The 24534-nt window shown below is 41.6% G+C and overlaps 2 protein-coding genes across 7 annotated transcripts in view; one reads left to right on the forward strand and one right to left on the reverse strand.

Moving 5' to 3' along the window:
* WDR33 (WD repeat domain 33) overlaps positions 1 to 18702 on the forward strand; it is a 71984-nt gene extending 53282 nt beyond the window's left edge. The window contains exons 12-22 of one of the 3 annotated variants that reach the window (XM_075099387.1): positions 574 to 668; positions 1554 to 1640; positions 1887 to 2026; positions 2367 to 2519; positions 2872 to 3912; positions 9360 to 9462; positions 9946 to 10207; positions 13801 to 13967; positions 14088 to 14180; positions 15014 to 15199; positions 18054 to 18702. In XM_075099387.1, coding sequence (XP_074955488.1) covers positions 574 to 668; positions 1554 to 1640; positions 1887 to 2026; positions 2367 to 2519; positions 2872 to 3912; positions 9360 to 9462; positions 9946 to 10207; positions 13801 to 13967; positions 14088 to 14180; positions 15014 to 15199; positions 18054 to 18286 — 2560 coding nt within the window. In that variant the 3' untranslated portion in view covers positions 18287 to 18702. Of the gene's footprint in view, positions 1 to 573; positions 669 to 888; positions 1641 to 1886; positions 2027 to 2366; positions 2520 to 2871; positions 3913 to 9359; positions 9463 to 9744; positions 10208 to 13800; positions 13968 to 14087; positions 14181 to 15013; positions 15200 to 18053 lie in introns of those variants that run through there. The other 2 variants (XM_075099386.1, XM_075099388.1) reach the window with 2 other exon arrangements.
* On the reverse strand, positions 17844 to 24130 carry SFT2D3 (SFT2 domain containing 3). 4 transcript variants are annotated; one of them, XR_012661563.1, is made up of 3 exons: positions 21805 to 24130; positions 20018 to 20072; positions 18877 to 18959 (listed from the first exon to the last, which is right to left on the reverse strand). XR_012661563.1 is itself a non-coding variant. In XM_075099401.1 (1 exon), the coding sequence occupies exon 1, from the start codon at positions 23122 to 23124 to the stop codon at positions 22249 to 22251; it is 876 nt and encodes a 291-aa protein (XP_074955502.1). In that variant the 5' UTR covers positions 23125 to 24130; the 3' UTR covers positions 20862 to 22248. The 4 variants fall into 4 exon arrangements, 1 of the variants encoding a protein (XP_074955502.1); XR_012661564.1 differs by lacking the exons at positions 18877 to 18959; positions 20018 to 20072 and adding an exon at positions 17844 to 17860; XR_012661562.1 differs by lacking the exon at positions 20018 to 20072 and having other exon boundaries at positions 18870 to 18959.
* Positions 24131 to 24534: the final 404 nt, after the last annotated feature.

Raw genomic sequence — 24534 nt, forward strand, 5'->3', positions numbered from 1 at the left:
TTGAAATCTCCTGAAGAAACTTTTAAAAAAAGAATTGTTTTAGTTTCTTGCTGAAGAAATATTCTTATCTCCACAGCATTTTTTCCTGCAGATCATGTGCTGGTCATGTATGTCTCTGCAAACATGCTTGCAGGCATGTAGTTTGTACCTTTAGGTTGAACATGCTGAAAACACGGAACATTTTATAAATGCAATAAATACTTGTGTGTAGATGTGTATATTGCCAAATTTATTTGTATATGAAGAATATCTTTGAATTGAGCAAGAAGGTTTTGGAATGGGTGAGAAAGATATCTGTCCAGGATCTGATATTGATGCCTTGTACTTACACCCCTTACACTTTGAAGTATCTTCTGAATTGTAACTATGTAATTCAATATGATAATAGTTGTTTTTTTATTTTTGGTTTGGACCTCACACCTAATGTTCAGATTTGGTGCTGAATTTGATTTAGTAAGAGTTGAATCCTTATATAATCAAAATAGTACACTAAAATTTCAAGAACTAATTAGGTTAACCAAGTGGTTAATACTCTTTGCCCCTTGTTGAGGTCATATAACTTCCTTTTGGCAGCAAGTTTTGGACTAGAAATCGACCTGGAGATAAAATGCGAGATCGTTACAACTTGAATCTGCTACCTGGGATGTCAGAGGATGGTGTGGAATATGGTAAGGCAATTTCTCTCAATGTGGAAGAGAGAGAGAGTTGGGGTCAGGAGCAAGCCTAGGTTGTTAGCTGACACTAGAGTGCAGCTTCTGGGTAAGACAATGAAACAGTATTATAGCATTGATGGCTGCCTAGACAAAGGTATTTTTTTACAAAGATGACTTTACTCTCCACATTGTCAGCAATCACCATTCAACAATTAATTTTATTTTGTTTCTGCAGCTCCAGGAGGTAAGACCTGGTCTCTGAATCACAGGAAGGAGGTTTGACTCTCCCTCTGGCAATATCTCCAGTTTACTTTTCTTCCTGAAAACGTCATCTGACTTCAAGACTTCCCACAGTCCTAAACTACAGCAGGAAAATCTTTCAAATTATTGAACTTCACTAAAATCTTAAAGCTTTAGCCCCCTTTTAAGGATTCATCTTGGTAATTTTAGGCTGCTAAGGGTTGCCCAGCTCTATGGCATGCCTCAGCAACCTTTTCATCTCTGGGGTTGCATCTCTTCCTTCACATTTTTGATTATTTGCTCTTTTGTGTTTGGGAATATTAATTAAAATGCAGCACTGTAATCCAATTTAATTTTTAAAATATATAGATTTGTTATAAAGAAATGGGAATGGGCACAGGTTATTTTCTTCTCTGAGCTTCTGTCCTAAATGTAACTTTCCTGAAGGACATAGTTTCTGACATTTTGGGGTGTACTTATGAATCTGAATTTGCAGTTCTTTTAATATTCTGTAATTCATATATGGAACTAAAAAAGTGACACACCAGTTGTGAAATATGTAATGATACCAATGATAAAAGCATGTAAGAATCCAAAGGGATAAAAATGATAATGTGAAGAAAAATGTTTCAAGTATAAATATTTACTGTTTCTCTCTAGATGATCTGGAACCCAACAGCCTAGCAGTTATTCCAGGGATGGGAATACCCGAACAATTGAAAATAGCCATGGAGCAAGAGCAGATGGGTAAGCAGTAGCTATGGGGAAAAATTTTCCTGAGCCATCCAGATACTGTGTGACTTCTCTTTCATTCCTTTTATATATTTTTGTAGCACAGACACTTTTTTCTGAAGTTCAGTATTGTGCATATTTCCCATGTAAAGAAGAGTTGAAAACTTCTTGGTCTCTTTTGCTAAATGAGCTGTAAAGAGAGCAACAGAATTTCTCTGTAAACTTGCATTGCTCTGACACTTTGTCTCCCTGGTGCTACAGGGAAAGATGAGTCCAATGATATTGAAATGACAATCCCAGGACTGGATTGGGGAATGGAGGAAGTAATGCAAAAGGACCAAAAGAAGGTGCCACAGAAAAAAGTGCCCTATGCAAAACCCATACCAGCGCAGTTTCAGCAGGTAAGTACCTGATACACGGTGAGGAGGAGAACAACTTGTTATTTTTCCAACTTCAAGAAGTGTGTGGCTGTTGAAATGTTCTGGGTTTCCAGTATCAGCTCTTTTATATCAACACCTGGTGCAAAATAATTTACCAGAGTAGTTAGTTTAATTACTATTTAGGCATAAAATATTTGGTTAAATAGCTTATATATTCTAGCTGTACCTGGAAAATAGTATATTATAAGATACATAAATTTTATTCAGAATTGGTTTTAGCTTCTGAATATCCATACTAAACGTACACGTATATTGCATACATGTTCTGCAGAATTCATCTTGCATTTACAATTCTTTATAGGCATGGATGCAGAATAAAGTTCCTTTGCCTCCCCCACCTGAGCCACTGAATGACAGAAAGGAAGATATTAAGCTGGAGGAGAAAAAGAAGACACAGGCAGAGATTGAACAGGAAATGGCAGCACTTCAGTACACAAACCCACAACTCTTGGAGGTGTGTATTTAAAGACAGCTATTAGCAAATTTGTTTTAGTGCTCTATGTGATATATTTGGACCTCAACACTAAAACATGCAGCTTGCTTTTGCTGCACTGTTTTCACCTTTTTTTCAAAAAAACATCTAATTGAACAGGATATTGGACTTAACGCATGATGCTATGAAACTTTCAGTAAGGGCCCCACATTTCATTAACTTATACTGATCTATGGATCTCTTTAGTAGTATTTCTGTTAAGAGCACTAAATCTTTTTAAACTCCTGAGAAATAAAGTGATTGCTTCTGATTTTTAGTTGTTAGGTATACTTCTGTGCTTAGTTGATTTTCTGGGTCTCTTTTTTTTGGACAGCAATTGAAGATTGAGAGACTTGCACAAAAGCAAGCTGAGCAAGTGCAGCCACCACCTCCAGGAGGCTCTCTTCACGGACCCCAGCCTTTTCCAGGGCAAGGCCCAATGTCACAGATGCCTCAAGGATTTCAGCAGCCCCTTCAACCTCAGCAAATGCCAATGAATATGCCTCAGATGGGGCCTCCTGGTCCACAAGGACAGTTCAGACCTCCAGGACCCCAAGGACAAATGGGACCTCAAGGTCCTCCATTACACCAAGGAGGTGCAGGCCCACAAGGGTTCATGGGACCACAAGGACCTCCAGGCCCCCAAGGACCTCCACAAGGAATGCCACGGCCTCAGGATTTACATGGACATCAAGGAATGCAGAGACATCCTGGCCCTCATGGGCCAATGGGACCCCCAGGTCCACAGGGTAATGCTGGCCCACAAGGCCACTTAGGACCACAGGGTCTACCTGGGTCTCAGACTCATTTAGGACCACAGGGTCCACCTGGCCCTCAAGGTCACTTGGGTCCTCAAGGTCCCCCTGGTGGTCAAGGAATGCAAGGGCCACCCGGTCCCCGAGGAATGCAAGGACCTCTTCCTCATGGCATGCAAGGAGCTCCAGGATCTCAAGGGATGCAGGGCCCTATATCTCAAGGGCCTTTGATGGGACTTAATCCAAGAGGGATGCAGGGTCCACCAGGACCCAGAGATAACCAGGGACCTACTCCACAAGGGATGATGATGGGTCATCCGCAAGAAATGAGGGGTCCTCATATGCAAAGTGGTTTGCTAGGACATGGTCCCCAGGAGATGAGGGGCCTCCAGGGACCCCCGCCTCAAGGTACAATGTTAGGACCGCCACAAGAATTGCGTGGGCCACAAGGCCAGCAGGGACCTCCACAAGGCTCTTTAGTAGGGCCTCAAGGAAACATGCAAGGACCTCAGGGACAACCGAACCCTTCAAGGGGGCCGCACCCTTCCCAGGGCCCTCTGCCTTTCCAGCAGCAGAAAACACCTCTGTTGGGTGATGGGCCTCGCCCCCCATTTAATCAGGTATGTGTTGGTCTGTATAAAAAGAAGAGTGTTAAGAACGTAGGAACGATAACATCATGCAGTAGAAATGCAAAGCAAGAGCTGAGAGGCTGGAAGTTTGGTATACTTGCAGGACTGAGGCCTCAGGAAAACTTAAATGATAATTAAAAGAGTTATATAGTTTGGAAACAGCAGAGGTAGCTGTAGAAGAGGGATTATTGGAAATACTGGTACAGAAATCAGTCTGCTATGAAAATATGTAACCTTAAGAGAAACTCCAGGTTTTTTTAATTTAAAGACATTGAACTGTCTTATATGAGGAATTTCCTGGGGAGTAGGTAAGCGCTAATAAAAGTTCAATTAAGCAAACTGAACATTAGAAAACTCATATTTTTAAGTTAAAGCAAGATACTGCCAACTCTTAGTTGTCCCAGAGTAGTTAATCCGAACTATGGGATGAATTTACCATAGATGCTAACACAGCTTAGGTCTGGTTGAACTTATCAGTTCAAACTAAGCGCACAGGAACAGAGCTATTCTGCTTCCTGCTTGGTATAGAAATTGTTTAGCCATCTTTGTACTTTCTGAGTGCAAGGTAAGAGGTTGCTGTTGTATACCATAAAAGCATTACTACACCATTTGCTGAGAAACCTGTGCTCCCTTCCCGTGTATCAAACACGTTTGTGCAGGACCAGCCCAGTTCTGGCATGGTAAGCACTGAGCTGGAACTGCTGAGCATGGCCTGGATATGTGCTGATCACTGCGCTGCCGATTAGATGTCCCTGTGCCGTGCTGCCTCAGCTCCAGGAGGGTTCATCAGCTCAGCTTGCACTTAGCTGACCTGGAATACTGGAGAGTGTCACTAACAGACACATTAATTAGTTCTGCAGGAATCAAGTGAGGTTTTGATTTAAGTCTCGTTCAGTACCACATGCAACCTGCTCTGCTCTCTTCAGCATCTTTCATAATGGGTTTATTCCATCTTCTGATCTACCACAGATAAATACAGAGGGCTCCGCATTATTAGCTCTTACAAGTTTCGATGTGTATGGCACTGATTCTGTACTTAAAATTTCTCTTGATTGTCTTCAGCTTTAAGGTGAATTTTGAAGGGGATGTTTCGGAAAAGAATCTGCTTACTCAATTTTTAAAGATGTGTGGGTTTGTTTTAAACAGATATAACTCTTTTAGACTTGCACTCAGTAGTTTCTAGTTAAAGCTTTAGGTATGCATATAGTCCTTAATGTGTAGTCCAATACCAATCACAATGAACGGTGACATATTGAAATGAGCTTTAGCTCAGTGATTCCATTTCAGATTGAGGCAGAGTAGCCTACAAATTGTGGGATTTATATGAATATTTTTTCCTTACAAACCAGCAGCAATTCCCTCCAGCAGTCTGTTAATGTGACACTATTGCCAAGGTTTCAAAAGCACCGAAGTTAAGAGAACAAGTGTTGGTTCCACAACTATATAACTTAAATTAGCATAGTGTTTTTCATTGCTATTCCAGGGAGGCTAACTTTTCTGCTTTGAGAATAATTACTAAGCCTGTGTGTGTATAAAAGTTTGTGTATGTTTACAGATATGTATAGGGCTGTCCTTCTCTGACCCTGCTGTTAACACTCTGGTCAGAATTCAGTAAGTTGCATTTGACAAGTGGCTGGTTATTTTCAATGAATGCTGCTGTATAGAAGTCATTTTAATATCTTTAAACAGATATTTAAAAAAGACAAAGCTATTTTTTATTATTTTTCCTTCCTTGTGGAGCTTTAATATGGTAATGTCTTTTAAAAATGAGCAGATTTTAAAATTTATAATGTCGGGTTTTGCTCCACTTTGCTTCTTTGTAATATGAATACAATAGTAGTTCCTATTTTAAAAAATCTGTGATTTTTTTTAATAGGCTTTAGCTTGGTTTTTATTCTGAATTTGACATTTTTCTTCTATAAACTTGTACAAATATCTTGCCTTTTCAGTAGCAGGAGTGTATTAATATATTTCTGCTTTATCAAGGGCTTGTGACATTAATACTGAACACATACATATTTTGTAATTGGGGAACAAAAGGCTGGAGAGCAGCCCCATGGAGAGGGAACTGGGGTCAACAGCAAGTTGAACATGAGCCAACAATGTGCCCTGGCAGCCAAGAGGGCCAACCATGTCCTGAGGTGCATCAAGCACTGTATTACAGCCGGTCAAGGGAGGTGATTGTCCCGCTCTACTCTGCTGGTGCAACCTCACCTCGAGTGCTGTGTGCAGTTTTGGATGCCACAGTACATTAAGGATATAAAGCTACTAGAGAGCGTCCAGAGGAGGGCCATGAAGTTGGTGAAGGGTTTAGAGGCGAAACTGTACAAGGAGCAGCTAAAATCGCTTAGTTTGTTCAGCCTGAAGAAGAGGAGACTGAGGGCAGACCTCATCACAATCTGCAGCTTCCCCACAAGGGGGGGAGGGGGGGCAGGTGCTGATCTCTTCTCTCTGGTGACCAATGATAGGACCTGAGGGAATGGCAGGAAGATGTGCCAGGGGAGGTTTAGGTTGGATATTAGGGAAAGATTCTTCACCCACAGGGTGGTAGAGCACTGGAACAGGCTCCCCAGGGAGGCAGTCACAGCACCAAGCCTGACACTATTCAACAAGCACTTGGACAACACTGTCAGACACACGGTGTGAATTTGGGGTTGTCTTGTGCAAGGACAGGAGTCAGACTCAATGATCCTTGTGGGTCTCTTCGTACTCAGGGCATTCTGTGATTCTATATTTGTAAAGGTTAATCTCCATATAAGATACCACTATTACCTGCATCTGCTATACATTGGAAAGTAGAGGTTTACTGCAGACTGTGTGGGCGAGATACACATCTCTTGAATGTGAGGTCTGCTACCTTCTGCAAATGTGAAATGGAATAGAGAAATGTTTATGAGACGGAAATTGGCTGAGATATGATTGTCAAAATCTTATTCTGGAGATAGGCATGGTGATATTAAAATGCAGATGGATAAATAGAATATTCCCAAGTTAGCAGTGGTACTTTGGAGCACTTTTGCCATTGCTAATTTAGATTTGATCGTCTCACATTCATTTGAGATAGATGTGCTGAATTTCATCTCATTTACTGATTTGAGGTATGAATACTTCAGGCCAAGCCTCTTGTTCACATAGAGACAAACATTAGGAGCTTGTGCAGTATTTTAGAAGAAATGCAAAATTTTCTTATGGGTGTATCCAAAGAATTCTTTCCCCCTCCAGTTTATAGTTTTAATTAATACAGAAGTCTATCATAAAATGGTTGTGTCATTTGCATATATAGGGCAGATACGCCAGTAACATGGAGCAGGTGCACCCTGCTGCACCAGCTTATCTGACTTGTGCAGAACCTCAGCCCGTGTTGGGGAATCGTTGAGCCAACAGTGGAGGGGGTGCGAGGTGCTCCAGATGTATCCGCCTTGAGGTGCAGGGTGTGCAAGGCCATTTTTAGCTTTTAGTATGATATCTCCTTCTGAGCTGTACATACTTGTTTTTCAGTTTCAAGCCCAGTTTGGGGCCCGAAGTGTATTTTGAAATGAAAGGCATGTGAAAATTCAGTGTTACAGCTCTGTCTTCCTATCTTGACAAAGCATGATTTGTTTGGAATAGAGGTTTTTGCCAAATCCTACGAAAACCCATTTAGTGAGTGCTAAAAACTGCTGCTTTGGTTAAACACTAGTGGCATAAATTTAAGAAGTTCAATAAAGTTTATTGGAAGTAAGCATATGCTAAATAGGAGGAGTCATGGAACTCCAGTCAGGTTTTGGTCAAGAATGGCAGAAGCACCACGGTAGCTAGATCAGGGAATTTATTCGTTCTGGATTCAAGTCAACATTTAGTCACTAGGAAAGTATTTGGGGGGGTGGGGAAGACATGACAGATTAATAGGCATTGGACCAGGCCTTTTATTTTGGCGCTTTTTTCCCCCTCAAAGTCCTTACAAAATTCCTTGATGCAAATGTAATGTTAATAGCATATACTTGTGTGCTTTTTTGTATTTATCACCTATATTGCAGTTGAATATGTTTAATTTAAAACCAGTATTTCAGGATACAATGGGGAAAGCACACAAATGAACTTATTGCTTCTCTGCAACTAGGAAAAAAAGGTAGTGTTTCTCAAATACTTGTAGAGCATGAAAATTATTTGATTCATAGAGAAATTGAGTGTAATTATGAGTACAATGACAGCGATGGAGTATAGGTTTTTAAGTATTTACAAGCTACCTGCAGTCTGGAGGGTTTTTTACAAGCCAATGTGAAGGCCAAGTCTAAACCGTATCTGTTAGACATGTCTAGAAAAAAAATATTGTATTTAGGGTTTTCTCATATGGGTTTTGGGTTGGGTTTTTTTTTTTGTGTGTGATGTCAACATAAAAAGGTTTTGTATATCAGTCTTGCAAGTTTCTACTCTGTCTTGTTCAGTAATATTTTTATTGCTGGATCTCACTGCTACAGTGTAAATTATGTATGTGCCCCCTTTTAGTTCCCGTCAAGTACAAACCCTAAATGATGACTTTTTGTCTAGCCTTTGCTGTTTAAAGGCAGAATTGGACAGTTCAACCACATTGTTTCCCAGCTAATGTTATCATAGTGGGTCCAGTGTAAAAGTGGCACCTGTAGAAATCTTTCATGGGTCTGTGGTGGTAGCTGAAATTAAAGAACATTAAAATTCACAAAAAAAGAGAGAAAATAACAAAAAAGACTTTATTTTTTCTTTGGGATCATATAATTTACACAAACCTCTGCTCACTCTACTGTTTCTGCTTGAGAAAAGCAGGTGACTACAGCTTCTGCCTTCAGACCTGTCCTTGCTTAATAACCCATTAACAACTTGTCTCTTGGTGCTTAGCCAAGTATTAATACTTTCTTTTGATCCTAGAATTAGAATTAAGAAAAACAAACTTTGCCAGCATGTTAACATGGAAATCTGAGTTTCATTTTTAACAGTTTACAGAGTTTTACAGGAGAGGTTCTCTTATACCCCCTATACCAACATTCTTGATATTTTTATTTTTTCATAGCTTCTTTTTTTTTTTTTGTTTATTTCCAAAGGAATTCTTTGGTCTATGCAGCTCTTTAACTGCATATAAATCAGTACCTGATATTTTTCAAACAAATATACACAGTTCCCTCATCTTCTCCAAGCAGCTAGAATATGAGCTTTATCATCTTTGGTTGTTACAGGTAAAATACTAGTCTTTGAAATGCTAAATTTCCTGTAAAACTACATGTTTCTCAAACAGTGACTGAAAAGCATTACTGACGTGACTGAAAAATTAGGCTGAAGCAACTGGAAAATGAACTGTTTCTATTGTAAGACCTGTGAAGATGCAGTCTTTATGTAAAGAAAATTCTTTTGCCCCCTTACAAAATGCTTAATAGCAAAAATACTCACACATGGCAAGTCACATGGCTTTTCTTATTATGTGCTTGTAGGATGGACAGAACCCAGGTCCTCCACCACTGATACCAGGACTGGGGCAGCAGGGAGGACAAGGTCGTCTTGGCCCTCACAACCAAGGACCTGGTCTTAATAAAGGTAATTAAATATGTTGTCTGTTCTTCTCTGAGTAATTCTCTTAAAAGAGGCTGTTCTAGTGTGGTGCCTCTAGACAGAAAAGGCTACAGCAGAGCACAGGGCCTCGGCTGAGAGGAAAGCTTCCGCAGGCTTAGGCTGGAATATAGAGAAAAGGTTTTTCCCCCCAAAAAATATTTAATGTGAAATGTATGGTGTATGCTTTGTAGAACTGTACAAACTAAAAGCATCCTAGAGAGTTTTTAGAAAACGTTACAGAAATCTGCTATGATTTTTTCCCTCAAGGTGACTCCCGTGGCCCACCAAACCATCACATGGGCCCTCTCTCAGATAGAAGGCACGACCAGAACAGTGGTGGTCCTGATCATGGGCCTGAGAGAGGGTTGTTTCGAGGTGGCCAGGAGTGGGGTGATGGTAGAGACAGCAGGGGCATGCCAGATAGACGAGGACCTCACCCAGATTTCCATGATGACTTTGATCGACCAGATGACTTCCGTGACGACTTCCATCCAGATAAGAGATTTGGCCATCGATTACGGGAATTTGAGGGGAGAGGAGGGCCACCATTGCAAGACGAAAAATGGAGACGAGGTGGACCTGGGCCTCCCTTTCCTCCTGATCACAGGGAATTTGAAGGAGGGGGTTCAAACCGTGGGCCTCCTGGTGCTTGGGAAGGACGGAGACCTTCAGATGATAGATATCCACGGGATCCTGAGGATGCACGGTTCCGAGGAAGACGAGATGAGAGGTAAGAATAAATTTACTAATCTTCTCTGGGTTAAAGGGTAAATGGAGGGAACTCTTTCTTCCTGGCTTCCTTTTCATTAAGGAGTCTATCTGTTTCAGATTTATAAACTGGAAACCAATAAGGAAATGAAAACTTTAATATACCTTGAGTATAGAGTCCATAAAAATCATTCAGTAATAGAAGAAAACTTGAAAAATGGTCATTGTACACAGCAGCTTCCGTGTCTTTAAACAGTAAGTAAAGAGAAGGGAGGAAATTTGTAGAGAAGATCCAGTGACACAGGATGAAGATTTGAGACCGTTTTGATGAAAATTGAGAGGAAACTTGAAGGTTAAAGTGACAAACTTTTGAACACTAGAAGTGGATTTTGAGACTTTGTCTCCAGTCACAAACTACAGCATGACTGTAGAATGAAATGTAATATACCTGTAAGGAGCGGGAACAGTGATCCCTACTATCAAATATAAGGGGCAGAGCTACAGCATCTGTTGGACTGTTGAGACTATTTTCTCATGTTTTTGCTTGTAGAAATTTTATTTCTCTTTCTGACTTATTTCTTAATGCCAAGCAAAGAACTCAAAAATAATCTAACTTACAGCAATGTCCATGCCATTGCTCACAATTTCCAACTAAATCACAAAGGGATGAATTTGCTTCTAGTTACCACTATAAATACTAAGTCAGCAAGATTAACTGTCATCAGAATTGCTCCAGATTCATGCTAGTTTAACTGAGTTAAATTTGGCCTCCAAGGTCTAAGCCTCTCACTGACCACCAACTCTATATGTATAAGAACATGTACTTGTACAAATATATTGTGGTCTCCACATAATGTGAATTTTCTGTGTTTTAGTTGCCTTTTTAATAATTTTCTTACATTCCTTTTACTTTGCATCTATACAGCTCTTCTTTTAGCTGTTTCCTACCTAGCTCTGTAAAGATGTACCTTCCTTTTGTGTGAAGAGTATGAAAAGAAATGAACAGTAACTAAAAGAAGGTAACAATTAAAGCCATTTAAAAAAAGTAAAAATAGAGGGAATCCAAGCTGAATGGCGTGCATTATAGAATTCTAAAAGACACAGCAGACAACACTTTTAGAAGCTCAGTAGAGATTTTCAAAGCTTATATTGGAAATGCTTGGGGACTGGAAAATATTTGATGATGATCCTGACTTTTAAAAAGGTTTCAGGAAGAGTCCAAAAACCCTGTGACCTGTAAATCTGACTTAGGAACTAAGAAGAGTCTGTTTGTCAGAGTACAAGTGTTTGTACAGAGTTTGGTTTAAAAGGAATCAGCACAGGGGTATAAAAGGCTTATTGTGCTGGCAAGCTTAATGAATTCCTGTGAATGAAGGTGAATTAGGTGCCATTTACTGCAGATGCTGAGGTGAACTTAAGAATCCCAACCACTCATTTAGCTGACTTGGTTTGGAATTTAGATTTTAACTGGTTTGATCAAGCATGACAGGGAAGTGCGTGTATGTGGGTTTCTCTCTAATTTCCCGTCCTTTTCATCCCTGTCCTGTTCTTACTCTACCTTGTGCACATCAACATGATGCTTCTACCGCAGAGATCTGACTCTTCCTGCCTGCTAATCTGCACAGTGTGTAGTTATGTGCATTAAGGTCCTAGGCCTCAAGGAAGAAGATCTGAGAGCAGTCAAACAGGAACTGAGCCCTATGCAAGGCAGGGTTTTACATGTGACTGATACGAAAAAGTGAAAAAGGATATACGTAACATAATATTAGGAGTTGTGGTTATGTCAGGCATAGGTATGACAGATTTCAGAACTAAACTGTGTCCATAATGTTGCCTGGAAACAAAAGGAAAGGCCCTATTCCTGCTAGCCATAGGACCTTGTGTTGCAAGTCTTGGTAATTTACAAGCTACGCAGAATCACACCATGTCAGTATTAAAATGGGAGGCCCTCTAAAGAACATCTAGAGGACCGTGCTGTTTCAAGGCTGAACAATATTGCTATGTGGTTATTTGAACCATTTGTACCTGAAACTGTTCAGTTTGTTTTTCAAAATCATCCAGGTTAATGTAAAATGGTTCATTGTCCATACACAGCACTCCCTCCATCCACTGTTGTACCTATACAGGCACAGCAGCCTCCTCTCTGTATTGTGTTTGTTTTCTGGGAGGTGGAGACAGACCTATTGTTTTTAATTAAAAAAAAAAATGTAAAAGTTTAAAAATATTGTATTGTGTTATGACTACTGTTAAAATATTTAAATTTGTAATTAAAAGGTTAATGTTGTTAAAATTCTAAATAAAAGTATCTAAAGTTTTGCTTGTAATAGGATGCACTGTGTCGTTAATGAGCTGGGGAAGGGGATATTGCACAAAGCCAACACAATCTGAGTATTACGGTGGTTATAGTTTGGCCAGTGTGGAATTGGGAAGTGAGGGGAGGCGGGGGGCATCAGTGTGAATGGGCAAAGAGTGCTGCACAATATCTGTTCTGTCACTGAGGGGTGGGCAGGAGCAGTGTGTGGGGTCGCACCGTTGAGGACTCCTGAACCAGTGTGCCTGCACCACCTAAACATCTCACCTGTGCTTGCACAGAAACTGGGCTGTAAACTGAGACAATCGTAACAACTGCTGCTAGTGCGCACTTTTGGAGTTGCACTAATATGCAGAATATATACGCACTTTTACAAGCACTCTAAGTGTTTACACTGGTAATGTAAAAAACCAAAACTGCTAGTATTCATGCAGCCATCTATAGGCTTACCTGAAACGGCACTCCCAGTTCATTACGAACAATTCTCTCTGAAGATCTGTTAAAACCCCAGTGCGATACTGGAGGAGCTATACTCATTTAAGATTTGATGCAGAAGGCAATCATACCAAATTACTGAAGGTGCCATGGTGCTTACTAGAAGGAAATTATCAACTTTAGTGTCATAACTACATTTTGCAAAACAAAATTCTTCATTATTGCAGCTGGATAAACTGCTCTTCAGGTTGTAGAATGCCACTGTGCACACTGTTCAGCAATCACCATCCCTACAGAGCCAAGTGCAGTCTAGATTCATTTGCTAAAATTGTAAACTTAGAAGAATGGAGCAAAAAAAGAGAATGTTCTAGCAAAAGAATCCCAAATCAATAGGAATGAGATACTGGAATGTTTTGTTATAGCCATGACTCTCATAGATTGTATTTTTTCAGTTTGTTTTTATCACTAAAATGGAAGGGGAAAAGGAAGGGGAAAGTAAGACCACCACAGTTAAGGGCAATTCACTTATACTTTTCCTTACCTTACCTTATATGTCATCACTCACTGACTGGGTTTTTCCCCCCTTTTCATTAAATGAACACAATATATTTGACAATATTTTTCTTGTATGAAAAACCGACACAATCAACAGAAGGAAATATGAGGGAAAACTATAAAAATGAATAAACGAAGTGCTTGAAGGCAGATGAACTGTCTTCCACCTACAAATCCTATTCTAGTAGCTGTATGTGCTCTAGTGTTAAGTAAAACAGTTCAGGAATTAGTTGATTATTAAACTGAAGCTGACTCAAATTCATCAATCTAAATTCTGCCTAAAAACCACGCTTGTCCCATGTTCTTTCTTGTAGCTTCAGAAGAGGAGGACCCTCGAGACATGAGGGCCGGGGTCCCAGGGGGAGAGATGGCTTTCCTGGCCCTGAAGATTTTGGGCCAGATGACACTTTTGACTCTCCAGATGAAAACTCAAGAGGAAGGGACCATGGTGTTCGGGGGCGAGGTCGTGGTGCTCTTAGAGGTGAGGGGAACATTCTTCCACACTGAAACGCAAGGATAAGGAAGCAAAGATATTTCTTGGGCAAATTACAGTATACAATGTCGCTTCTCACTCCTGTCCCCTGGATCTCTTACTGCTCAGGAGGCCGGAAGGGTTTACTTCCTACTCCAGATGAATTTCCACGCTTTGAAGGAGGGCGGAAACCAGAATCCTGGGATGGAAACAGAGAACCAGGTAAAAAATTTGGTGACGTTTGTTTTAGATAATAGATTTCTACAATATAACCACTTACAAAACATTTTTTTTTTTAAATCACCTCTCTTTCCTGTACCTCGTGTGCTTGTTACCAGTCTTTTACCATGTGAAAAGCAAGATATAGTTCTTCAGACTTATAAATTTAGGAAAAAATTAACTATACAGAATTTAACTGGCTCTAAATGCAACTGTCTCGCTGAACAAAAAATTATTGTTGTCTCAAAGTCTTAGGTTGAATTCTTGTACAGCCCAGAATTGCCTATTGTTGTTACCTGGGGAATGACTGAAGCATATTTTGTGGGTGGGTTTTTTTGAGATGTATATTAATGTCAATAGTAATCTTTCTCTTGGATGGCATCTTATCTATTGTTTGTAAAAATAATGTTTTCAGCTGCAGGGTCTGACAGCTTATTAGTATTTGCATTTGTGTTACTAATGGCAACTGTGGGGCAAAACTGAGTTTTAGAACGTCAGGGAGAAAACGAGCACAAATGACTCATGAATAAAAGATGTGATTGTCTCTTAAAATACATGAAAATATTTTATACTGAAAAGAACACTTTAGATCTGTCACTTCTTTCTTTCCCATCATCTTTTAAACCTGGTTTACCTTTAGCTTTCTTACAACTTATTCATCTAATGTTTGCTTGCTTGCCTGTTAGGATGGGGGGAGGAAGCTTTATGTAATTTTAACTTAAAATTGCATGCCAAATAGTGTGGAAAGTACGTAAATTTATGTGACTACCTCCAGAAATGAGGAATAGTGATCAGATGAACATTACTTAATATCTGTTTTTTCTCTTAATGCTCAGGTTCCCGTCCAGATCACCCTCCTCACGATGGGCATTCTCCAGCTAACAGAGAACGTTCTTCTTCGCTCCAGGGCATGGACATGGCCTCATTGCCACCACGTAAACGTCCCTGGCATGATGGACCAGGGACCTCTGACCACAGAGAAATGGATGCTCCAGGTGGACCCCCAGAGGAGAGGGGCAAAGGTAAAAACCCCCCTGTATTGAAAACCTCATGTAAAACAGGTACATTTTTCAACCGTAGGCTTATCCAGAATTCCTTATCTGTTAGAGGGGATAAAGCTGAACTGGTGAATATTTCATCTTGCCAGCTGTGAAGCTTAAGACCAATCTTATAGGAACATAAGAACAGAGGGATTTTCTGGGACATCAAATCCACATCTTCTCTCCAGCATCATATAATCCTCTTCTTTATTACCCTGTTCAGAAGCAGTTAGTTTTTTGCTCCCTGTTACTCCAGTTGGAAAACTCACCAAGAGCTTTTTTCACTCGTAATTTTCAGAATACTTATTTGTTAATACTCATGCTTGTGCTAGCGTCCTTTAACTCAAATACCTTTCGTGTCTCAGCCTTCATTCTGTTGGATTCAATGAACCCTCACTTTTTTTAAGTCTTTCCTTATGAGTTCTGTACTTTTAAGAGCGTAAGCAAGGCCATCCATGATCAGACTAGAAGTCCATAAAGCTCAGTAGTTTGTCTTCAACAGTAGCCAGTAACACGTATTGAGGGAAGACTGTTAAGAACACACTCAGTCCGTAGTGACGTGTCCCTGAAATGCTCTTTAAACCTATGAAGATCAGTGACTTACTGAATTATTTTTATATTTAATGGCTTTTGACAGTGACTTTTTGTGTGCTTCTCTAATTGCTTTAATAATCATATAAACTTTTGACATCCACATCATCTGCGGACAGAGCTCTAAAACTTAATTGCTGTAGACTACACTTAAAAAAAAAAAAGGAAGGAAAATGTTTTTCTCATCTCAAGCCTATTGTTCACTTATTTCATTCGATGATGTCTTGTTTTAATTGGAACACTTGAAAGTTGGTTCCTGTTATTTCTGAATGCCATCTCTGACTGCATCAAACTCTTCCATTTCCAACATGAACTAGCTCTTCTCCAGGTTAGAGCTCTGATCTCTTTAGTTATTCTCTCTGGAAAGTTGTTCTGTATCTTTTACTATCCTTACTATTTTCAATTTTAATTTATCCTTTTGTAAATTAAACAGGGTAACTATGAATTGCATACAGTATTAAAGATGTGGTTTAACCATGGATTTCTACAGTTCACTTGGGTTTGTTCTGTTTTCTCCATTCTTTCCTAATAGCTCCTGATGTCAGATTTCCCCTCTTTAACTACTAAACAGTCAGTCACATGGTGCTGCCATGCAACTAACTACTGTAACCCACAAAATACATTATTTTGGAGTTAGCATCTGGTTCAGAGCCTATTACTGTGTATGCCATTTCCACAGTCATCCTATTAGCCTTGCACCAGTTCTTGATCCTTTTTCTTCTTACGACTCTCAGGGTTGCCGTTGTCTTTTTTTTTTTTAATGCCGTCTTTTTTTTTAATGTCATCTTTTTTTTTAACATCGTCTCTTTTTTTTTTTTTTTAATGCCATCTGTTCTGTTTTTTTAATGCCCTTCTATTGACTACCCACTGTTAGGTAATGATCAGTGACAGAGATCCTTCTCAGTTGCTTCCAAATGCTGAAATTTTTGTTGTTAGACTTCTAATGCACAGTTTTGTCTTTGAAGCCACTGAATTTCATTCCACTTCTCTTACTGTTGTCCTGAAGTTCACATAGTTTTAACTGTATGCCTCTCTGTCCTCCTCTGCATGGACTGTTTTTCCAGTATTGTATTAACAGCAGGTTATATCATTCATTCACAGATGTTTTTAATAAAACCCTGCTGGTAAACTCCCTCTGTATCAATATTTTTCCTTTCAAAACTGTATACTATGTTTCTCATTTAGCCAGCATCTTATCAATTCTGTAAGGATTCCTTCTCCAGCTTCAACAATAATTTGTGATAACGCTATCAGATTCTTTATTGAAGTCAAAACAATGGTTAAGTACCACACTTCTTGTGCCTAGACAACTCATTAATGTAACAAAGAAAGTTTAGAAAAAAATGGCAGAAAGCCTGATAAACAAAACACGAACAATACTTTTTCATATGTCTGTGGCACCTTCAGTTGTATTGGTAAAGTCATTTGAAGATTAGAACTTCATGAATTATGAACTCTGTGAAACAATTTGTTCTCTATTTTACACAGAAACAAGCAGAGTTAACAAAAAAATTGCTAAAGTGGAGCAAAAATACCCTAATTTAGTTATAGCACCTGTCCATAAAGTACTGTTACCATTAATTTTTTCCAAAATACTGCTTGTTATTTTGAGCTAATGACTTCGGGGGGGTTTATGTTAATTTAAATATCAATACTAAAAAAGATCTGTGAGAAGTATAAACTCCAGTTCCTGGCAGTAAGAGCTCATGTAGTTTATGCTCCTGGGTAGTAGTAAAACAGAGCATTTTCCCATTATTTCTAGCAAAAAACAAAACAATAATGTCACTCAATGTCTTCACAACCAACCTCAACTGACCGACCCATCAGTGCAATGTCCCTCTTTAGGGGGGAAAAAAAAAAAGTATTTCGCAATAAAAATATACAGAGAAAGACAGATGGTGTTAAAGCATAAGAATCAGGTATGCCTGGCAGTTTTGAGGATACTGTGACTATCACTGTTCTAACTTACAGTCGACAATCACTTGAATGAAGTATCAGAGATAATCTCCTTTAATTCCCAGGGAATTGCTTGATTGCTGTCCATCTTCTGGGCTGTAGTGGAGACACTTAATCTATGTTAAAAAAAAAAAACATATAGAGGGAGGAGGCATAAAAATAACAGGTCTCAATTACATTTGGTCTGTGAATGATAATACCACAGAAGAACTAGCTAAATATATGGTGTGTCTGAGAAGAAGCATGGCTTAGACTTCAACAACAGTAACTGATTATGCTTCATTTTTAGGAAGAGGAAATTCAGGACCTTCACAGAGAGCGCCAAAATCTGGAAGGTCTAGTTCTTTAGATGGAGACCATCACGATGGATTCCACAGGGATGAAGCTTTTGGTGGAGGCCCTGCAGGAGGCAATAACCCTTCTCGAGGAGGAAGGAGTGGAAGTAATTGGGGAAGAGGAAATAACATGAACTCTGGTCAGTCAAGAAGAGGATCATCTAGGGGTGGTGGAAGAGGCCGATAGAAGAGGCTTTGACTGGGTCACACCCAGTTCTTGCTGGACAACATTTAAATAGATTGCTACTCTGGACTCAAAGTAACCCTGCAACACCACAAACCTGGACTCATAACTGCGATAAATGCATTAGCTCCTAACAAGGATCTTTTCCTAGATCAATCAACTGTGACTAGCTGCAATATTGTAGCTAGCTTTCTGTTTTGTCCTCTCCAGCCCTTTTCCTCACCTTCTTTTACCTACTTTGTTTTGTGAAGAGCTGGAATTTTTTTTAAGTGGTGTAAGACATGGAGCACCTCCACAGATTTCAGTTCACCTCCAGACAGAAAGTTGTTTCTATATGTACAGTTTGTCAGAAGAGTTATGTTGTTTTTGTATGAATACAGAATGTAATTTGCTCAAAAATTAACAAAAAATCAACACAGTGTGTGATTCTTTACTCACCTCTAACTATAAAGAGGGTTGTCTTTAGGCAAACTTGTGTATCACATAGAGCAACAGAACTACCTCCTGAAATCTCAACCCTTTAAAATACTAATAGCTCATTCCTAGTTTTCTGGTTTATCATGTGTTAGAGGACTTTCATTTTCACCTTTAGCCACAGCTGTCTACAGATTACAAGTGGTGCTGACGTTAAAATTCCAAAACACGGGAAATCACCGCTGCTTGCTAGTCTACCATCCTGAAAGAGAAAAATGTGGAACATGATTTAGAAAGAAGTTGTCATAGCTATAGCATGAGTTACAACCTGGACTGGTAGCAAAATAGACATCTGACAAATACTGTCAGTCTACCCTTCACCTGGCCAAGTCAAATATTTTTGTTCAAAACAGCATCTGTTCATAGAAATTGAGGAAGAACAAAGTTTAGCAGCTTGATTAATATGGATACATATGGTTTACAATGGTTGTAGGATGCATTGCTTAAAGATATGGGTGTTCAGTAGAGTCTGGTGCATTCAAATGCTGAAGTGCAAACCTCAATAGCTGATCACTTTCATCTTAATATTTTTAAAGGATTTTCTTCTTTAGGATATTGTTTCCTAGTTTTACTAGGGGAGGAGGGGTTATTCCCATTTCCCACAACAAAGTGGCTTACAACTATAAGTTTCTGTCTTCCCCATAAATCATTCATACTAATCATCTCCAGTCACCAGGTTCAAAAGGCTCCTTTAATACCTAAAGCCTCAATGAAAATTTTATCATGTAAGTGCATATTCTAAAGCCAGCTCTCAGGGAGATTTTATGTTAAAAGTGTGGGATATAATGTATAATGAAAAGTATCGCTACCATGCTTCCCTCCCCCCACCTTGAATTTCATGTTATAATATTCAGGATAATATGGCAATGTAGTTCTATAGCTGACAAAGCTACTGCAACAAGAGCAATACAGGGCAGCTATTTTATCTGGCTTGTCATATAGTCACATTTACTAAAGACTGGCTTAAGTCCTGATGACCTATCTTATTCAAAGAGATGAAAGCATAGATGCTTAACTGTTGTTCTCTTGGTTCAGTCACTAGTAGGGTTTTTTTTTTCCTTAGTTTTTAATTTGTAGTGTATAAAATGGCACTTGGAAATTATAGTAACTAACTCTGATCATTAGCCTATAAAATCCTTGTCATGGGGCTCCAGGGAGACAGAATGGTCTTAAAGGAATTAACTAGGAAACAGCTGAGATGCACCTGGTATGACACAGTTTATCCTTTGGGGGGAAGAAAAAAAAAAAATTGCTTTTTACCTCTGAGGAAGGGCTTTGGTCACTACTGGTATACGTCTGGGAGTTAGGATCTATCCTGAAGTTGTAATGATAAATACAAATGATGCAATCATTAGGAAAGGGGAAAGCTTGCCCCCCCCCTTTTTTCCTGTTTTTAAACAAGCTGAATGTATGTTTAAAGGGCTGAAAGTTACTTTTGTCTAATAGTTAGACTATGTGATTTAGAGGATGAGCTTTAGTCCTTAATTAAACCACAGTCCCTACCAAAACAAGTTAGAAGAGTGCACCTAAAAACAGGAAATGCAGCTTTCCCTATCTAGACAAAAGGGAGTATGTTTGTTTTTCCTCTGATGGTTGCTTAATTCCTTAAACCACTATGGTATCTGATGTTAAGTGATATTCTTCATTAAGGGGCAGCTTTTTTAAATTAAGATGTTAAAACAGTCCACAATTACAGAATATACATAAGAAGGCATAAGAAAATTGCATAATTAACTAGCTTTTGTATAAAATCTTAGAAGGTGACAGCATAGCAGGAAAGAGAGAAGCAGCAGCTTCCCAGTCCATGATACCATGATCCACTATTGCTGAAAATGGATAAAATTACTTAATGGGAATATACTTCTGTACTCTTCAGGTCAAGTCCTTTTACTAGTGCTGCATGTGGAATCCCTGTGCCCTACCTGCTCGGTTGTATCTCCACCTTGTCTAAGGTTTGTTTAATTTGATCCTGCTGTTAGGAGTAAAGTTAATTGTATATACTATAGCTTAGAAGTTGTAAAAATGAAAACTAATTTAATGCTATTCAGATAGCTCTGATCTATATTTTTAAGGAAAAAAAAAAAGTGACCATTAGTGGAATGTCTATACTGACATTTGGTACACAAATAGTTTTATTAAAACAATTTATGTACATTTAAGCACCCCCATTTAACAATTTCAGTTTCATTCGGAGGAAGAATTAGGTGAATATGCTAAACCCTAAGTAGCAATAGTAGATAAATATTGCAGTGTTTGGCTTTATTTTGTGTATGAAGCATGTGTACTCAGTGAGATACTCTTAGGCTCTGAGCAGGTCAGGCCTGGTAGTCCCATTCATCTGCAGTAGTGCAGCATACAGCCCAAGCTGAATTACCAAGCTCCCAGCACGGACTGTTAGCCTGAATTCAGCACCTTCCTAAGGCTGCTTAGTTTCTTCATCAAACCAGAGCTGTGCTAGCTGAAACAGGCTCTAATTAATAGCAAATCTATTTTTGAAGGTCATGCTGTGAAAACCAGGCAACTCCTGCCCAAGTTGTGACAGTAAACAATACATATATTTGCTACCTTACCACTGCTGTAAGGTAACAATGCCTGCGAAGGCCAAGGCTCTTAACTAAGATTAGCACCTTTTATCCTGTCATTGTCATGGAAGGAAAAACTAGCCTTACAATTATGGGTAGTTTTTGTGACCCACAGACCCAGGGAAGTTTGTTTCACTTACTGGATGGTATTTTAAAGATTATTTTTTTAGAAAGAAATGCAGTTCAGCAGCACATAGTATTCATATTCACTGCTGGTCTGAGGTGCCTCATGGCTGCTCTATACAGCCACTGAAGTATGTGTTCAGAGTGTAGGGGTCGGCACAAAAATGGGTTAATAGCAGTTAAATATTTCTGAACATTCACCCCACACTTGATCAGATTTTGCTAAATTGTCTCTGTGTTTCAGCATTGGTCAGCCCTACGCACCTCAGCTGTAAGATACTTGCTTTTCACATAATGGGCAAGTCAATAATTACATTTCATCGGCTCTGTAATCTCACTCACGTTTTGAAGTAGGCTGCAGCAGCCACATGGTCCTATACTGGAGGTAGGAAAGGGGGGTGCTGCCAGCTCCCACCCAGAGCAGGAGAGACTCCATACCATGGCTACCGAGCTGACTCTGCAATAAGGCAAAATCCCGTGCTCGGGGACGGCTCAGCAAGCTGGCACCCACAGCACTACACCTGAACACAGCAAAACGAGTTTAGAGTCACAGCTGCCGTTCCCGGGTGCCAGCCGCTCCTTGTCTTGCTCAAGAATCGGCGAGGAAAACCCAGCAAGGGACTCGAAGGAGGTCAAGAGAAGCTGTCTGAGGCGGCGCCATCCTCATCCCCGTCCTCGGAGAGGTGATTTCGCGCCTCGGCTGGCGCCAGCTTGAGTCTCTCAGTCCTTTCGTCCGAGTCCCGCCGGCCTGCGGCCGGTCCTCCCCCCGTGGCGGCGGCACCGGGCTCACACCGGCAGGGCTTTGCCGCGGCGGCGCAGCACAGCGCTGAGGAGGCTGCCCAGGCGCCGCAGGCCGGCGGCGCCCCCGGGTAGCGCGACCAGAAACGCGGCGGCGGCAGCGCCCAGCTGGAGGGCAGCGCCCAGCGCCGTCAGGAGGGTGCTGCGCAGCCCCAGCGCCGCGTAGAGGGTGCCGCCGAGGGCGCCGAGATAGAGGAGGAAGCCGCGGTTGGGTTCCCGCAGCAGGCGGGAGGGCCCGCGCAGCAGGGCGGCGGCGCCCAGGGCGCAGAGGGAGCCGAGGGACCAGAGCAGCGCGAACTTGCGGGCGCGGAGCAGCAGCAGCGGGGCGTACAGCGCGGCCAGCCCGAAGCAGAGGGCGGCCAGCAGCAGGCACAGCCCGCTCCCCGCCAGCCGCTGCCAGCGCGACAGACCCGGCAGGCACGGGTCCGCCTCGGTCGCCCACGGCCAGCTCGACTCTGAGCTCAACACCGACCCGGGCGCCGCCGCGGCGGGGGGGGCACCGAGGCCCGGTTGGAAGGGGTTCAGCGGGCCCAACCAGGCCCTCAAGCCGTCGCTCCCCGCCTCCTCCTGCGAGCAGCCGGCGCGCGGCGGCGCGGGGGCCGCAGCGGAGCTGCCGGTGGCAGCCGCCTTTGACTGCGCGAGGTACTCCTGCAACTGCCGGCCCAGATCCGCCATGGCGGAGCGAGGACCCCTCCCGGGCGCTACAAGAAGCCGCCCGCCAGCCTCGCCGCCATCTTGTCGAGTAGCTGCATCCGGGTTACCGGCCATCTCCGGGCGGCCCGCCCTCGCGGTGGGGGGGACACGCGTGCGCGCGGGGCTGAGGAGGGGAGGTAGGGCGAGCTGACCGCCCTTACCCTGTGGCATGCGGCGGGTAGTGTCAGCTTTGGGACTTGGAACTCGTAGCCTTAAAGGCAAGGCAGATTTGTTTGACAAAAATAGCGGGGAAGCCTGTCAGGCAGGAAGTACCAGGGGCGATCGGGGGGGTCATGTCGCTGCTGGAGGGGGAGCCCGCTTCAGCTGCTCCTCACGAAGCAACTGAAAGGGTTTGGCAGCTTACGGTTTCAGCAGCAGGAAAGAAGGTAATGCCACATTCAAAACGGAGACTGGTAAGAGAAAGATGATGTTTGAGATCGATACAGCTCACAGGTAGCCCCATGGGACGTCGCAGGCAAAGAGGATGGTTCACCCAGGGTGATGGCCCAGTGGCTGAGAGATGGCTCAAGGCCGACTGCTGCCCTGTGCCACGGTCCCTCAGACACCCTTAGCAGCACCTGCAACCTCCTCACATGCAGTCTAAGTAATCTCTGCTCTCTAAAGGAGAGCTGCAAGAGTAGAGATGTTACATGTTGGCACCCAGAAACCATTACAACGGGAGAGACTAGAGATGCAGGGGATGACTAAGAGCTTGTCTGTTTATTATTGTGCCCTCAGGCAAATCTGTTAAATCGTTGGCTGTTTGTTAGTCAGATTACTTATTACCCTTTCCTCAACTGTTAAACCAAAGTAAGAACATCTAACTCAGTTCTTCACCCTGGTTTAAATAAGTAATAAAAATATCAAACGCTAATTTAACCTGTATGATTCTAAATGTTTACTGCAGGGCTGAAAAATGAGATGTTGGGACACCAGGAAACAAAAAGAGCACAGAGCTTCCATTATCAGTCCTGACCTTGCAACAATATCCATAGCAATGGTGAGTCACATCATGCTAGGCTGCCTTACAAGATGCAAATAAAGTTTGAAATCGCTTTTAGTCGGAAGCTCCCTGTCCCGTTTGGTGTATCACTTCAGTATTGATACATTATACATTGATAGTTAGAGAATATAAAATTCGTTTTAGTGCTCAGGACAAAGTTCGATCCATCATCGGCAAGAAAGGATTCGATGTTACTGAAAACGTCACACGTGGAAGTGTCCTCATTAGGGGGCGCTACTCCTCTTGTTTTGCAGCAAAGGATGCCGCTTAACCGCTTCCAGGTTAACTTAACGTCTTCCAGGCGTGTCTTCAGCTGCCCCGAGGGTAAAAGGCGCTGCGGAGCCGTCTGTCCCTCGCCTCGGAGGTGCGCAATGAGTGTAAATGTCTGCCGCGGCAGGCAGGAAGCACACCTTCTTTGTTCACAGGAAAAAATGTTCTATCGATGAGGTGTGTCAGATATAACTGTACACCAGGTAACGGCTTCGTGATAAAGCCGTACCGCCACCGTTTCCCCTCTCCCTCCCGGCTAGTATTAGCTGCCCAAGCGTTACTACCAGGTGGGGGCCGGGCAGTAGCCT

Source organism: Phalacrocorax aristotelis, chromosome 7, assembly GCF_949628215.1.
Source record: "Phalacrocorax aristotelis chromosome 7, bGulAri2.1, whole genome shotgun sequence".
In the NCBI taxonomy this organism is placed as follows: domain Eukaryota; kingdom Metazoa; phylum Chordata; class Aves; order Suliformes; family Phalacrocoracidae; genus Phalacrocorax; species Phalacrocorax aristotelis.

What these genes read in the sequence shown, in the direction of transcription:
- SFT2D3 (XM_075099401.1), bottom strand. Translation starts at nt 23,124, where the DNA reads ATGCCACAGGGTAAGGGCGGTCAGCTCGCCCTACCTCCCCTCCTCAGC.